This window comes from Lepidochelys kempii, chromosome 15 (assembly GCF_965140265.1).
Source record: "Lepidochelys kempii isolate rLepKem1 chromosome 15, rLepKem1.hap2, whole genome shotgun sequence".
NCBI lineage: Eukaryota > Metazoa > Chordata > Testudines > Cheloniidae > Lepidochelys > Lepidochelys kempii.
This window is the reverse complement of record NC_133270.1, coordinates 8,199,142-8,214,815: the sequence shown is the minus strand read 5'-3', so window position 1 is coordinate 8,214,815 and position 15,674 is coordinate 8,199,142. Positions and strand designations below refer to the sequence as shown.

At 43.1% G+C, this 15,674-nt stretch overlaps 1 protein-coding gene across 4 annotated transcripts in view; it reads left to right on the top strand.

Annotated features, from left to right (window-relative positions):
• Positions 1-15,674, top strand: part of MED13L (mediator complex subunit 13L) — a 442,112-nt gene that overhangs the window by 209,328 nt on the left and 217,110 nt on the right. For all 4 annotated transcript variants that reach the window (XM_073312881.1, XM_073312880.1, XM_073312882.1 and 1 more), the window contains exon 4: positions 11,147-11,230. In XM_073312881.1, the coding sequence (XP_073168982.1) occupies positions 11,147-11,230 (84 nt within the window). The remainder of the gene's footprint in view (positions 1-11,146; positions 11,231-15,674) is intronic.

Genomic DNA, 15,674 nt, shown 5'->3' with positions numbered 1-15,674 from the left:
GATTATTTTTTTCAGCCCTGGCACAAATGTGTTTCTAGTCCAACAGGAGTTACCCCATCCTAAACAAAGGAATGTGGTTTCTCCACCAGGCAGTTGATTCCAAAGTACTTAAAAAGACAATGAGAATTCATTTACATGTCAGATAAATAAAGCTATCAAACTAACAAGTGGGGGAAAGAGACAGCATGGTTACTCCCCAATAGGGTAGAGAAACTTCATCTGAGATATGAAAAAGGGGAGAGCCAACCCTCAAATAAGCAATTGAATCAACTTGGGGGGGAAAAAATCTGAAATTTGAGAGCTCTAAAAGTGAGGCTTAATTTTATTTAGAAATCCTGTCAGCTGGCCCAGGCGTGGCCAGAGTTCCAGCCAGGGCTGGATTTCCAGTGAGGCACAGTAGGCATAATGCTAGGGGCATCAGCATTCTAGGGGTGCCTTACCTCTCTCATACTGTGTGCAACGTGAAGGTCAGCTGTTGGTGGGGGAGGGGGACGCTGAAGATGCTGTGCCTAGGAGGGCATAAGGTGTAAATCCGGCCCTGGTTCCAGCTGTCAGTCCTGGGCGGTTGCTCCCCTGCCAGCCTGGGAAGTAGGAGAGGGTGAAGAACCCCTCAGCAGAGGTGAGGCTGGGGACTACAAAGAGGCTGAAGTGAGGAGGGTGAGCGCTGATGGGATGGGGGGACTATATTGATGGTGGATTCTGAACAGATGGGGTAAGTACTGGGAGGGTGAACTGAGGGCAGTGGGGGTCGATGCAGTGTGGGGGTTGAATTGATGGGGCTGAACTGAGTGGGGGCTGAATTGAGGAGGGTTGATCAGGGACAGAACTGATGGGGGGCTGGAGAAAAGGCTTAATTGCTGGGCAGGAGCCAGGCAGATGTGGGGATGAGAGCTCCTGCAGCAGGGCCCAGAAATCACCTTATCGGGTATGTGGGAGAGTGGGCAACACTAATAGTCACATGCACACACCCTGGGGATGGGCTGTTCAAAAATCAAGGGACTGACCTGAAAAACAGAATATAATCTTTTTTTAAGAAAGTCATTTTTGGGCCAGTCTCATGGGGGTGTCCGACTCATGATTTTTGATATTTTGAAGTTGGCAATACTGGAAGCTTGACTTTTAATTTGACGATGTCTCTTTAATAAGTTACATGATAGTGTTATAGCTACCATCTTAAGTCTTGTCTATACTAGAGAAGTTTGACAAAAATGTCTACATCAGTTCAGTTGCACAGCTGTTGGCAGTGTGGAATCCTAATGCAGGCAGTTCTCCTGCACTCTCAGCTGTTTTTGTCAGTATGTTAATTAGACTTGCTCTGAGCAAGTTTAATTGACACACTGCTGAAAATAGTTGCCAGAGCAAGAGAGCTGTCCACACTTGGGCTCCTAATGGTACTAACACAGATGTGGCTGACCTGTTGTTAGCAACAGCAGGAACTATTTGTAAAAATTCCCTAATGTAGGGAAGGCTTTACTTTCTGCCTTTCCCTCTTATCCCAATCTTCCCAAAAACTCTCTTTTCTACGTGCCAGGCTAGGTGATTAATTTGTTCTGTTCCATTTATTAAAATTCATACATTAAAAATGTTAGTAGCTGTTCACTGATGCACCTCTGTGGATCTTTAACAGCTTGTTGGGGACAGATTTAATTTCTCTCTGCCTTTTTTAAAAAAAATTGAATCTTTTGCTCTCTAGGCTGTCTGTTTTTAATTGATCATCTTGGACTTTAGTATCTCTGGACTTCCTCTTGGACTTTATCTCTCTTCCTTTTTCACTTGCTGTTCCTCTTTAATTTGGGTCTTTGAGTTGAGATGCAGCGTTGCAGTAGATTTTGCAGGCACTGTAAAAATTAGAAGATTTTTTTTTCCCTTCTGGTAAATTGACAGATAATTTACTCAAAGTTCACTTATGCCAGTTCCACCAAGCAAATTGGTGCTGTGTATATAGAAACATACTTGCGAAGGCAATGGGTGAAACACCCAATAATGGTAACCATGTTCGAGTATCTGAGAAAGTAACATGACTGAAGCAAGACTAGATTGCACAAAGAAACTTGCTTTATTTGTTGTTTATATACAAATCTTTATGCAAGAGAGACACCTTCAGATAATACATGATAGCAGAGCTATTGTGATTCCAGAGTTAAGGTTGTGTTCTGTTTTTGAAATTCAGCCTCTTTATTTTATATTAAAAACACAGTGTATCTTTCCTAATTTTTCATCATATAATCTTCTGAGTAAAGATTTAATTGTGTGAGAAGTTTTTTTTCTAAAAAGAGTTAATTAGTTTCCAGGTTCTAATCAATTAAAAATTGTCTCCCAATAAGGTGCACTTTCTGAGTTTCATAAGTTTTCATGCCCCTTTAGGTAAAAAAACGATAAACAGTAGAAAATAAAAATTGTACGTATAATAAGGATTTGGGCTGCCTGACATTATGTAATTATTTTGTCAAATAAAAAGGAAAGTGTGTTCTTAGTCATAAATTAATCTTGATATGCTATGGTTAGCTACTGGAGAATTAAATTCATGATGACTGAGTTCTCTATGACAGTGGTTCTCAAAGCCGGTCTGTCACGTGTTCAGGGAAAGCCCCTGGCGGGCCAGACCGGTTTTTTTACCTGCTGCGTCCGCAGGCTCGGCCAATCGCAGCTCCCACTGGCTGCTGTTTGCTGCTCCAGGCCAGTGGGGGCTGCGGGAAGGGCGGCCAGCACATCCCTTGGCCCGCGCTGCTTCCCGCAGCCCCCATTGGCCTGGAGTGGTGAACCGCAGCCAGTGGGAGCCGCGATCGGCCGAATCTGCGGACACGGCAGGTAAACACAGTGGTCTGGCCCGCCAGGGGCTTTCCCTGAACAAGAGGCGGACCGGCTTTGAGAACCACTGCTCTGTGATGTAGCAGCTTTTGGTTCATTGAAGACCAGAAGCTCTGTGAAACTCTTCAAAATAAGAGCTACTATGTCCAGGATCTTATTCTTTGTGAGCCATTCAGCTTAGGTGTACCTGGTCTTCATGAAAAGCAGTGACCACCAGTCTAGAAGATCCAGGTGTTTGTCGAACTGTTCAGCTTATTCTGGAGTGGAGCTCTTGAGCCAGCTGAATAGTTTCACAAAGAAGAGGAGCTGCAACCAAGTGCATCAGGTTTAATGAATATGAAGGTCTTCATAAAAATACTCATCTGATTCAGAAGCAGATACTTTCTTTGTGATAGGAACCGTTGTTGTGTCAGAGATTCTTGCTTAATTTAGTAACTTCATGCATCATAACTGAATACATATGCATAGTGATTAGCTAATGGAAAACATGAAAAAAAATCATTTTCTTAAAGCACTGCAAAAAGTTTCATTTTTACAAAACTTCAACCAATTCTACTTTTTAACACTTTAGGAGAACAGTGAAATACTGCCTGTTGTCACTTGCTCCCAGTAATGTGCACTCCATCCAGAACTGGGGCCTAATACAGTAAAAAGGAAGAATGAGATATATTATTTTCTAGAGTTGTGCAGATGGTAGGAAGGGATGTCTGCTCTGTTTATGGTATTAGGTAGTTTGGAGAAAGGAGTTGCTGGAAGGTTGTCACCCCTGCTGGCATGAATTCATTTTGTGTTGTGTTGTTTGTATTGTATGGTAAGGGTTCTAGTAGTGAGAGATGTGTTTCTGAGTGGAACAGTAGAAGGTAGGTGGTATTAGGTACCTTAACTTTTCACTCACTCAGTTTTGTGTGAGGCATGTTATTACTCCTGAAGGCATTCTGTGTCTAAAAATTCTGCACAAAATATTTTAAAATTCTGCAAAATTCTGAAAGTTTTTAACTCCTGGGGGAATCCTGCACCGCTGCGTGTGCACAGAATTCATGTCCCCCACAGATTTCTTTGCTTCCCTAAAGAAAAATCACTTTCGGACAGGGAAGCAAAGGGAAGCTGCATTCATTCATTCATTGACAAATAAAAATAAAATTCAGAATTTTAAAATTATAGGGTGCAGAATTTTTAATTTTTTGGTGCAGAATGCCCTCAGGAGTAGTTTTATTTGTCAATAAATTAATGCAGAGGCTTTAGCATGGCAGCGGGGAGCACAGGCCACTGGCTGCATGAAGGTAGGAGTTCACCATGCAGCCTCCCCATCCTCTACCCCGGGGATATGGACTCAGTGATGAGACTGCACCCGATGCTGACACAGCACAAGGCCTGGGCCTGGGCCTGCCCCACTGCACCAGACACACTAGGTGTGGGGCAGGCAGGCTCAACCAGGTAAGATCCAGGAGGGGCTCAGTGTGCAGGGATCCAAGTCGGGGTGAGAGGATTCTGTGTGGAACAATCTGAGTGTAGGCAGATCAGTGGGAGGTCTAGGTGTGGGGAGCTCTGAATGCACAGAGGCTTATTGGGGGTGGGTTCCAGGTCCAGGGGCAATGGGACTCTGCAGGGGCTTCCAGGTGAAAGTGGTTGGGGCTCAGCAGAGCAGTCTGGGTGTGGGGGGCTCGGCAGGGGGGAGTCTGGATTCTGGGGGAGTGGTTCTTGGTGGGGTAGAGATCTGGGTGCAACTAATTGGGGGGGTCAGTGGCATGGGGGGCTGGATGTGGGGACTCAAGGTGGTGCAGTGGGGTGGGGCTTGTCAGGGTGGGGGTTTGAGTGCAGGAAGCTCAGTCGGGGGTGGTCTGGGTGCAGGAGTGGGGGGTCCGGAGGCAGGGGACTCCAGTGCAAGGGTTGAGGTTCAATGAGGTTGGGATCAGGTATAGAGGGCTAGGGGGGTTCTGGGTGTATGGGGTGTGGCTTGGTGGGGGTGTCTGGGTATGGGAGGTCCACTTGTAAGCTTCCTTTTTGAAATCCTTGCTGATCTTAAACAGAAAAAAGAAGCTTACAAGAAGTAGAAGATTGGACAAATGACCAGGGAAGAGTATAAAAATATTGCTCGGGCATGCAGGCGTGATATCAAGAAGGTCAAATCACACCTGGAGTTGCAGCTAGCAAGAGATGTTAAGAGTAACAAGAAGGGTTTCTTCAGGTATGTTAGCAACAAGAAGAAAGTCAAGGAAACTGTGGGCCCCTTAGTGAGTGAGGGAGGCAACCTAGTGACAGAGGATGTGGAAAAAGCTAATGTACTCAATGCTTTTTTGCCTCTGTCTTCACGAACAAGGTCAGCTCCCAGACTACTGCACTGGGCAGCACAGCATGGGGAGGAGGTGACCAGCTCTCTGGAGAAAGAAGTGGTTCGGGACTGTTTAGAAAAGCTGGACATGCACAAGTCCATGGGGCCAGATGCTCTGCATCCGAGAGTGCTAAAGGAGTTGGCGGATGTGATTGCAGAGCCATTGGCCATTATCTTTGAAAACTCATGGCGATCGGGGGAAGTCCCGGATGACTGGAAAAAGGCTAATGTAGTGCCCATCTTTAAAAAAGGGAAGAAGGAGGATCCTGGGAACTACAGGCCAGTCAGCCTCACCTCAGTCCCTGGAAAAATCATGGAGCAGGTCCTCAAGGAAGCAATTCTGAAGCACTTACACGAGAGGAAAGTGATCAGGAACAGTCAGCATGGATTCACCAAAGGAAAGTCATGCTTGACTAATCTAATTGCCTTCTATGACAAGATAACTGGTTCTGTGGATGAGGGGAAAGCGGTGGACATGTTGTTCCTTGACTTTAGCAAAGCTTTTGACACGGTCTCCCATAGTATTCTTGTCAGCAAGTTAAAGAAGTATGGGCTGGATGAATGGACTATAAGGTGGCTAGAAAGCTGGCTAGATTGTTGGGCTCAACGGGTAATGATCAATGGCTCCATGTCTAGTTGGCAGCCGGTATCAAGTGAAGTGCCCCAAGGGTGGGTCCTGGGGCCGGTTTTGTTCAATATCTTCGTAAATGATCTGGAGGACGGTGTGGATTGCACCCTCAGCAAGTTTGCAGATGACACTAAACTGGGAGGAGAGGTAGATATGCTGGAGGGTAGGGATAGGATACAGAGGGCCCTAGACAAATGAGAGGATTGGGCCAAAAGAAATCTGATGAGGTTCAACAAGGACAAGTGCAGAGTCCTGCACTTAGGACGGAAGAATCCCATGCACCGCTACAGACTAGGGACCGAATGGCTCGGCAGCAGTTCTGCAGAAAAGGACCTAGGGGTTACAGTGGACGAGAAGCTGGATATGAGTCAACAGTGTGCTCTTGTTTCCAAGAAGGCCAATGGCATTTTGGGATATATACGTAGGGGAATTGCCAGCAGATTGAGGGACAGGATTGTTCCCCTCTATTCGACATTGGTGAGGCCTCATCTGGAGTACTGTGTCCGGTTTTGGGCCCCACACTACAAGAAGGATGTGGAAAAATTGGAAAATGTCCAGCGGGGGGCAACAAAAATGATTAGGGGACTGGAACACATGAGTTACGAGGAGAGGCTGAGGGAACTGGGGATGTTTAGTCTTCGGAAGAGAAGAATGAGGGGGGATTTGATAGCTGCTTTCAACTACCTGAAAGGGGGTTCCAAAGAGGATGGCTCTAGACTGTTCTCAGTGGTAGAAGATGACAGGACAAGGAGTAATGGTCTCAAGTTGCAGTGGGGGAGGTTTAGTTTGGATATTAGGAAAAACTTTTTCACTTGGAGGGTGGTGAAGCACTGGAATGTGTTACCTAGGAAGGTGGTGGAATCTCCTTCCTTAGAAGTTTTTAAGATCAGGCTTGACAAAGCCCTGGCTGGGATGATTTAGTTGGGGATTGGTCCTGCTTTGAGCAGGGGGTTGGACTAGATGACCTCCTGAGGTCCCTTCTAACCCTGATATTCTATAATTCTGGGATGCACGGGGGTTGGGCGGATGGGCTACACAGAGCTCTTCTTCAGCACCAGTAGACGGTGGTCTAATAGAAGATATCGTCTCATCTACCTTGTCTGTCTCAGTCTGAATTTTGGCATATGAAGTCTCGTTGCTTGGACCACAATTATTTCCTGGGGGGCGGGAACCCAATGGAAATAAATCTGTAAATTTTCTGTTAGGAGAATGAAATAAAAAAAATTCTGATTGTATAAAAGGAAAAGGTCTAATTTTTTATGGGAATTATGGGGGTATTGTCCAAGTTTTGACCCTGTATAGAATCCTTTGGATTCTAGGGATCAGATCTTCAGTCCCATTAACAGTATGTCCAAACTGCAAATCTGTATAATAAATGGTGGACACATATCCTCGAACACAGGAGGAGGCATATAATCCTCATCATATCTTCTCTTTGCCCGCCCCATTGTACCAGCATCACCTCCATTTTGTATGGATTGAGCTCCATCGAGCTAATTCTCATCCATGTCCCAATCTCTTCCACACACTAGAAAGCCTTCAACAGCAGTAGTTCATTTGGGTGAAATGGGGATGTACATGCATAGCTATACCAGCAAAACTTCTCTAGCATAAACCCTGGCTTAAGTGTACAGTTTTTGCCATAAGCATGACAGAAATGCTTTGCGGTCTGTGCTTGATTAGTTGCCATGTTAAATTTAAGGTGTTGATATCGACCTGATATCTGCCTATTTGTGAAGCAGCCCATCTCCCCATGTCACAGTGCTTGAGCTGCAGTCTCTTTGGTTTAAAAGAGAAGGAAGGAACTGCTGTCAGTATGTTCTCCAAGTAGAACCCTAAAGATACACTTTTGGCTTATGGATCACGCAGCTATTCTAAATTAATTGTCTGTGCTTCAGCTGCCTCCTTTTGCTTATGTATTATGCAGCCTAGAGTCGCTAACTATTTGCTCAGACACTTATTTTATATTTTCTGCTATTCTTTGTTTGCCTTGGTTGTTCCTTTGTGCCATGGAGGCTGTGCAGAGTGTATTCTCATATGGTAGTATTGCATGAGCCCATGTTAGATGCACTGGAGGAACAGTATGTTACTTTTGGGGGAATTCTGCACCAAAAAAAAAATAATGCAAAATTCTGTGCCAAAAATTGCAAATTTCTGTGTATTTAATTTGTCAAAATAAAGCAATATAATCATTTCATTTATTTTGGTAATTTATTTTCAGTTTCATTTATTTTGGTAATTTATTTAAACTACTGTACAGAAAAAAAATCCATAACTGTTCAGCATTTCCTAAAGACATGAAAGTTAAGTTACAAATACTTGGTAACCAGTACCCTGCATTCCAGTTACAATCCTGGATTTTTATTTAAACTACATTACTTTTATTTTGGTGTTTGGTGTTCTGTAAAGTAGAATGTCGCTTTAAATTGCTCAGACTTTCACACATGAAAGTCATACAGTCTTGCTAATCATTGTCCTTCATTTTTTTTTAAGTGGATAAGTAAAATAGACTCTGAGCTGTAATCTAACCCCATTGTGCTTCTCTGGCACAGGAAAAAAAGCAAGAAAGCACATAGTTACCGAATCCTCAGCTAGGAAGGTCTGTGATTTACAACAAGGCTCCTTTACGCCACTCTGGCAAGGTAAAGGAGCCTTAATTGATTAAGAATGGGAAGAATTAAATAACAGTGGGAACATTAGCAGCCTGCCTTCTTAGGCCTGGTCTACACTGCCGATTTACAGCGCTGCAACTTTCTTGCTCCGGGATGTGAAAAAACACCCCCTGAGCGCTGCAAGTTTCAGTGCTGTAACATGGCAGTGTAGACAGTGCTGGTAGCTACTCCCCTCATGGGGGTGGGTTTTTTTATAGCACTGGGCACTCTCCCAGCACTGGTGCTGCAACTACACAGCCACGTTAAAGTGCTGCCGCGGCAGCGCTTTAACATTGCTAGTAAAGACATGCCCTTAGTTGTTACGTTTCTGCTCTGCCTCAGGGATAGTAGAGGCTGCTTCACACAGCCCCACGCCTCTAAGCCCAGGATGCAGCAACAGCGAGCCAGAGGGACAGTGTGTCTGTGTGTGTGTATGTGTCTCTCTTGTTCACACAGAGGCATGGGCCCAGACCCACACCCCTAACGTCTCTCCAGGGAGGCACGCACAGCCTCTCACCTCCCTACCTGTGATGATCTGCTCCCTGCTGCCCGCTGCTCACAGCAGATGCACCTGGGCTGACGGGAAAGGGGCGTGTGTTCCCCACAGATTTCTTGGCTACCCCATTTTGCTGTGGGGGAGCCAAGAAATCTGCAGAAGATATTAATTCCATGCCGCCACAGGGGCACAGAATTCCCCAGGAGTAATATGTAGTTTGGGTACTCTTTAGCCACCATTGTAGAAGAAAATTAGTGAAAAACTTAAAGTGAAGGAGAGTATAAGACCAGATTTTCCATCTAGCAAATAAAACATGGGTTAGCTATGGAGTGAATTGGGGAAACCCATCTGCTTCTTGCTTGGAGGTTGGGAGAGTCATATTTGTTCTCAAAACTTCTCTTGTCCTTAAGCCTTCTCCATACTGTAGTTTAAACTCTGCTAGCAACAGTTGTGTTTAGACAAATCTCTTCTGAAAAGGCATAACCATTTTTCAGATCTCACCTGAAAAGATATGTTTTCTTCCTTTAAAAATAAATATTGATAGCAGATTTCTATCACATTTCCTTTGGCCAATGTGTCGAGGGACTTTGTTTCTTCCCCCTGCAAACCGTGTTTGAACAGTATAATAAAGCTGCATAGACTCCTAGGGACATGGTGATAAATTAGCAGGGTTCCGAGGAGGAGGAGGAAGAAGAAAACATATACACACCGATTGGGAAAACTGTGCTAATAAGAAACCGTTGTTACTGGCATGGTTTCAACTGTACTGTATTATAGTCCCTTAGGGTACATCTACACTGCAAAAAACAACCAAACCAAACCTGAAGCAGCAAATCTCAGAGCCTGGGTCAACAGACTTGGGCTTGCGCTACAGGGGTAAAAATAGCAGTGAAGATGTTCCTGCTTGGGCTCTGGGACCCACCCCTTTTCCTGGATTTCACGCCTTTGTCTGATCTGTTCCCTAAGAACTCCCAACCTTCTAATTCAGAGGTCCCTAAACTGTGGGATGTGACCCCCTAGGAGGGCATGGAAGAACGTTCAGGGGGACGTGGCTTGGGCCCGGGCCAGCCCCCATAGGGCTCCGCTCCTAGCCCCGGCTGCCCCTCCCAGTCCCAGCTGCTAGCCCTGCACCTGGGGCTCTGCGCCTGGAGTCCCAGCTGCCAGCCTCAGCTCTGCTCCCAGACCCCGCCCCCAACTTTGGCCCCAGCCTCAGCCCCCTTATCCCTGTCCACATCCCCAACTCCCAGAGCCACAGCCCTGCTCTTGTCCCAGCTTGGGTGGGAGGCAGGGCGTATAGGGGTAAGTGGGGGTGTGAGGCCAAAAGTTTGGGGACCACTGTTCTAATTTGTTAGAGAGCACTGCATGCTTCCTACATTGAGCTTTAAGAGCCTCAGTCTGTGGATTCTATAGGGAGATAGTGTGCATCTGTTGTGAGCAGAGAAAAGCAGGTAATTCAGGGAACTGTTCTTACTTTAGTGAGCTAGGAAAATTCCTGAAGAAACCTGCCATTGTGGAAAGAAAGAGTGTCTTGTTGAGAGAGACCCATTGTTTCGGCCATGCACATTGGTCAAAACAGTAATTATTATATTGTTAGAAATGTAAATATTGGTAGCAACTAACAATATTGTATATTAGACAATAAATATCATTTGCTTTTAAATTCATGAGTGATATGTCATCATAAGTTTCAGAACCATAATTCATAATAACATGAGTCATGTGAAGGAAAACTGATGCATTAGTAAATTGTCATCACTATTTATTTGTATTCCATTAGTGTTCACACTGTGATAAGCACATTCCAAACATGTGGGAAGGCACAGTCCCTACCCTGAAGAATTTACAGTTTAATGAGAGAAGTAATATAAAAAGGAAGTGGGAGAGGGATATAATCATATAACGTTTTCTGTAAATATCAGCTATCTCTGACTCTGACTTTCTATGAAGTTAGTCTTATAAGCATTATGGTACAAGAGGGGCTTCAAGAAGAGGATGGTGGATCAGTTCAGGGAGTGTAGAAGCAGTTAAATACAGAATCAAGACTGGCATTACTGGTGACACAAAGGAGGTAGATTGTGATATGTAGAGACCGAAGCAGGTAAATTGGAAGGGGCAGAGCTGTGGAGAGCTTTGAAGGTGAATGCTAAGAACTTGAATTGAATTTAATGTCTTACGAATTTACTGAATTAACATTTAAATTGTAATAAGTAATTGATGTTTTAATTATTTTGTAGATGCCTGATGGATAAAAACTTCATAAGGATTGGAAAATGGTTCATCAGGCCTTATGAGACGGACGAGAAGCCTGTTAACAAAAGGTAAGGGAATGCCTTATAGCAAGTACTATGAGGTCTCTGGAATAACGTCAGTGTTATTGTTCAAGTTCCGATAGTTTGCTCATTTTCTTTAGGTTGTGGTTCCTTCCCTTTGCTCTGCCCGCAATCTCTTTTTTTGGTAAAAGAAGCTTTTTTTTCTTTCAAGTAGCTGCAGTAATGCATGGCAATATTTTAATAGATTTTGAGGTCATGTTAGTTCTGCTAATTTGGGCTGGAAGGTGATGTTTATATAATCTTTCATTTCCACAGATTTTCTCTGTAACAGGCTCTGTATTTTGTTGCCTGTTATAAAGTAGATTTTAGATAGCCATGAACAGGTATTGTTTCCAAAGATTTACTCTAATCCCAAATTTACAGTGATGAAGTAAGGTATAGATTTTTAAGTGTATCTGCTTTGAAGAATTGTAGCTTTTGTAACTACTTCAAGATTTGATTTCCACATGGTTTTCATGCAAAAGCCAATTGGCAAGGCTTTACCAGAAATGTATGATTAATTTGTTGCACATGATATATTTGTTTTGTTAGTTTGTTCAAGGTATTTTACCCTCTTACAGTATTGCTTTGCAACCAGTGATCTTTTACATTCTGATTACAGCATATTATTGCAGCTGGATGTTTTTGCAAAGGACAGTATGTTAACAAGGTAGTTTAAAACAATAGTGTTTTGTACCATCTTGTAAGATTAGCACAATAATTAAAAATATATTTATCTACTTTCCTAAAATGAAAACATTTTGTTGTTGTTGTGGCTTGTGAATTTCTGTCTGAACAGAGAGAAGCACAGTATTTGGATTCAGAGTAACAGCCCTGTTAGTCTGTATTCGCAAAAAGAAAAGGAGTACTTGTGGCACCTTAGAGACTAACCAATTTATTTGAGCATAAACTTTTGTGAGCTACAGCTCACTTCATCGGATGCATCAGTATGAATCTGATGAAGTGAGCTGTAGCTCACAAAAGCTTATGCTCAAATAAATTGGTTAGTCTCTAAGGTGCCACAAGTACTCCTTTTCTTTCTCCTTACAATGTGTATGATAATCAAGGTGGGCCATTTCCAGCACAAATCCAGGTTTTAACAAGAACATCTGGGGGAGGGGGAGTAGGAAAAAACAAGGGGAAATAGGTTACCTTGCATAATGATTTAGCCACTCCCAGTCTCTATTCAAGCCTAAGTTAATTGTATCCAATTTACAAATGAATTCCAATTCAACAGTTTCTCGCTGGAGTCTGGATTTGAAGTTTTTTTGTTGTAATATCACAACTTTCATGTCTGTAATCGCGTGACCAGAAAGATTGAAGTGTTCTCCGGCTGGTTTATGAATGTTATAATTCTTGACATCTGATTTGTGTCCATTTATTCTTTTATGTAGAGACTGTCCAGTTTGACCAATGTACATGGCAGAGGGGCATTGCTGGCACATGATGGCATATATCACATTGATGGATGTGCAGGTGAACGAGCCTCTGATAGTGTGGCTGATGTTATTAGGCCCTATGATGGTGTCCCCTGAATAGATATGTGGGCACAGTTGGCAACGGGCTTTGTTGCAAGGATAGGTTCCTGAGGTTGATAGTGGGTCCCATCCCACCATCAACCTCAGCTTGGTCCAGTCCACACAAGAGATTCCACTTCCTGGACACTGCAGTGCTAATAAACGATGGTCACATAAACACCACCCTATATCGGAAACCTACTGACCGCTATTCCTACCTACATGCCTCCAGCTTTCACCCAGACCACACCACACAATCCATCGTCTACAACCAAGCTCTGCGATACAACCACATTTGCTCCAACCCCTCAGACAGAGACAAACACCTACAAGATCTCTATCAAGCATTCTTACAACTATAATACCAGAGCCAGAAGAGTTCCCAGAAGTCACCTACTACAGGACAGGCCTAACAAAGAAAATAACAGAACGCCACTAGCCGTCACCTTCAGCCCCCAACTAAAACCCCTCCAACACATTATTAAGGATCTACAACCTATCCTGAAGGATGACCCAACACTCTCACAAATGTTGGGAGACAGGCCAGTCCTTGCCTACAGACAGCCCCCCAACCTGAAGCAAATACTCAACAGCAACCACATACCACACAACAGAACCAGTAACCCAGGAACCTATCCTTGCAACAAAGCCTGTTGCCAACTGTGCCCACATGTCTATTCAGGGGACACCATCACAGGGCATCATAATATAATAACATCAGCCATAATAACATCAGCCACACTATCAGAGGCTCGTTCACCTGCACATCCACCAATGTGATATATGCCATCATGTGCCAGCAGTGCCCCTCTGCCATGTACATTGGTCAAACTGGACAGTCTCTACGTAAAAGAATAAATGGACACAAATCAGATGTCAAGAATTATAACATTCATAAACCAGCCGGAGGACACCTCAATCTCTCTGGTCACGTGATTACAGACATGAAAGTTGCAATATCACAACAAAAAAACTTCAAATCCAGACTCCAGCAAGAAACTGTTGAATTGGAATTCATTTGCAAATTGGATACAATTAACTTAGGCTTGAATAGAGACTGGGAGTGGCTAAGTCATTATGCAAGGTAACCTATTTCCCCTTGTTTTTTCCTAACACACCCCCCCTCTTCCCCCCCCCCCCCCCCCAGATGTTCTTGTTAAACCCTGGATTTGTGCTGGAAATGGCCCACCTTGATTATCATATACATTGTAAGGAGAGTGGTCACTTTAGATAAGCTATTACCAGCAGGAGAGTGGGGTGGGAGGAGGTATTTTTTCATGCTTTATGTGTATAAAAAGATCTTCTACACTTTCCACAGTATGGATCCGATGAAGTGAGCTGTAGCTCACGAAAGTTTATGCTCAAATCAATTGGTTAGTCTCTAAGGTGCCACAAGTACTCCTTTACTTTTTGAGAAGAAAGTTTGCAGACGTTGTGTCCCTTTTGTTTTTCCCATAACGTATTTCTTTCTGTCTGAAAAAAACTCATAAATATTGCATCCAACATGGGGTATTCTATATTAGACCTTGTCTTGACAAGGAGGAATAGATCACAGAACTAAAAATTTATGGTAGCTTAGAAACAAGGGATCATGACTTGATCACATTTATAATGTCCAAACAGAATTAAGTCCAGATCATACTTGGTGCTTTAAAAGGGTCAGTTTCACAAAGCTGAAAACAATTATGAGCCAAATCAGCTGGGATAAAGAATTAAATCATAAAATGTGAATGGTAATTGGGAATTGTTTAAGTGCACTTTACTATACCCCACAAAAGCCAAAATCAAGGAGGAAGTTGGTTAAAAACTGATGCGATTTAACAAATGTAAGGAAGGGGAAGTTGGTAATGATGAATATAAATCAGAAGCTAGGAACTGTAGAAAATTGATAAGGGAAGCAGAGGGACCCAAGGAAACATCTGTTGCTGGCTGAGTTAAGGACAGTAAGACGGTTTTAAAGAATATTAGGAGCAAAAAGAGTCTTAACAGTAGTATTGGTCCATTACTAGATGTAAACGGTGGAATTATCAATAATAATGCAGAAAAGGCACATACAGGCAAATAAATATTTTTGTTCTGTTTTTTGGGGAAAAAACAGATGATGTAGTCATATCATATGATAACACTTTTTCCATTCCAGTAGTATCTCAGGTATTAAACAGCAGAACATTAGCTATTAAAGTTAAACATTTTAAAATCAGCAGGTCTGTATAACTTGCATACAAGAGTTTTAAAAAAGCTGATAAAGGAGCTTGCTGGACCATTAATGTTGATTGTCAATAAGTCTTGGAACACTGGGGAAGTTCCAGAAGTCTGGAAGAAGGGGGACAAAGAGGACCCAGGGAATTATAAACCAGTCAATACCTGGAAAGATACTGGAACAAATTATTAAACAATCATTTTGTAAGTACCTAGAGGATAATAAGAGTTATAAGGAATAGCTTACATGGATTTGTCAAGAACAAATCATGCCAAACCAACCTAATTTCCTTTGGGATGATTACTGGCCTCGTGGTTAATGGGGAAGCAGTAGACATGATATAGCTTGATTTTAGTAAGGCTTCTTACACAGCTGCACATGACATTCTCATAAGCAAACTAGGGAAATGTGGTCTAGATGTAATTACTGTAAGGTGGGTGCACAACTGGTTGAAAGACTGTATTGAAAAAGAAGTTATCAATGGTTCTCTGTCACACTAGGAGGGTATATCTAGTGGGATCCTTCAGGGATCACTCTGGGACTGGTACTATTCAATATTTTCATTAATGACTTGGATAATGAAGTGGAGAATATGCTTATAAAATTAAGGATGACACCATGCTGGGAAGGGTTCCAAGCACTTTGGAGGACAGTATTAGAATTCAAAATGACCTTGACAATTTGGAGACTTGGTCTGAAATCAACAAGATGAAATTCAGTAAACATAAGTGCCAAA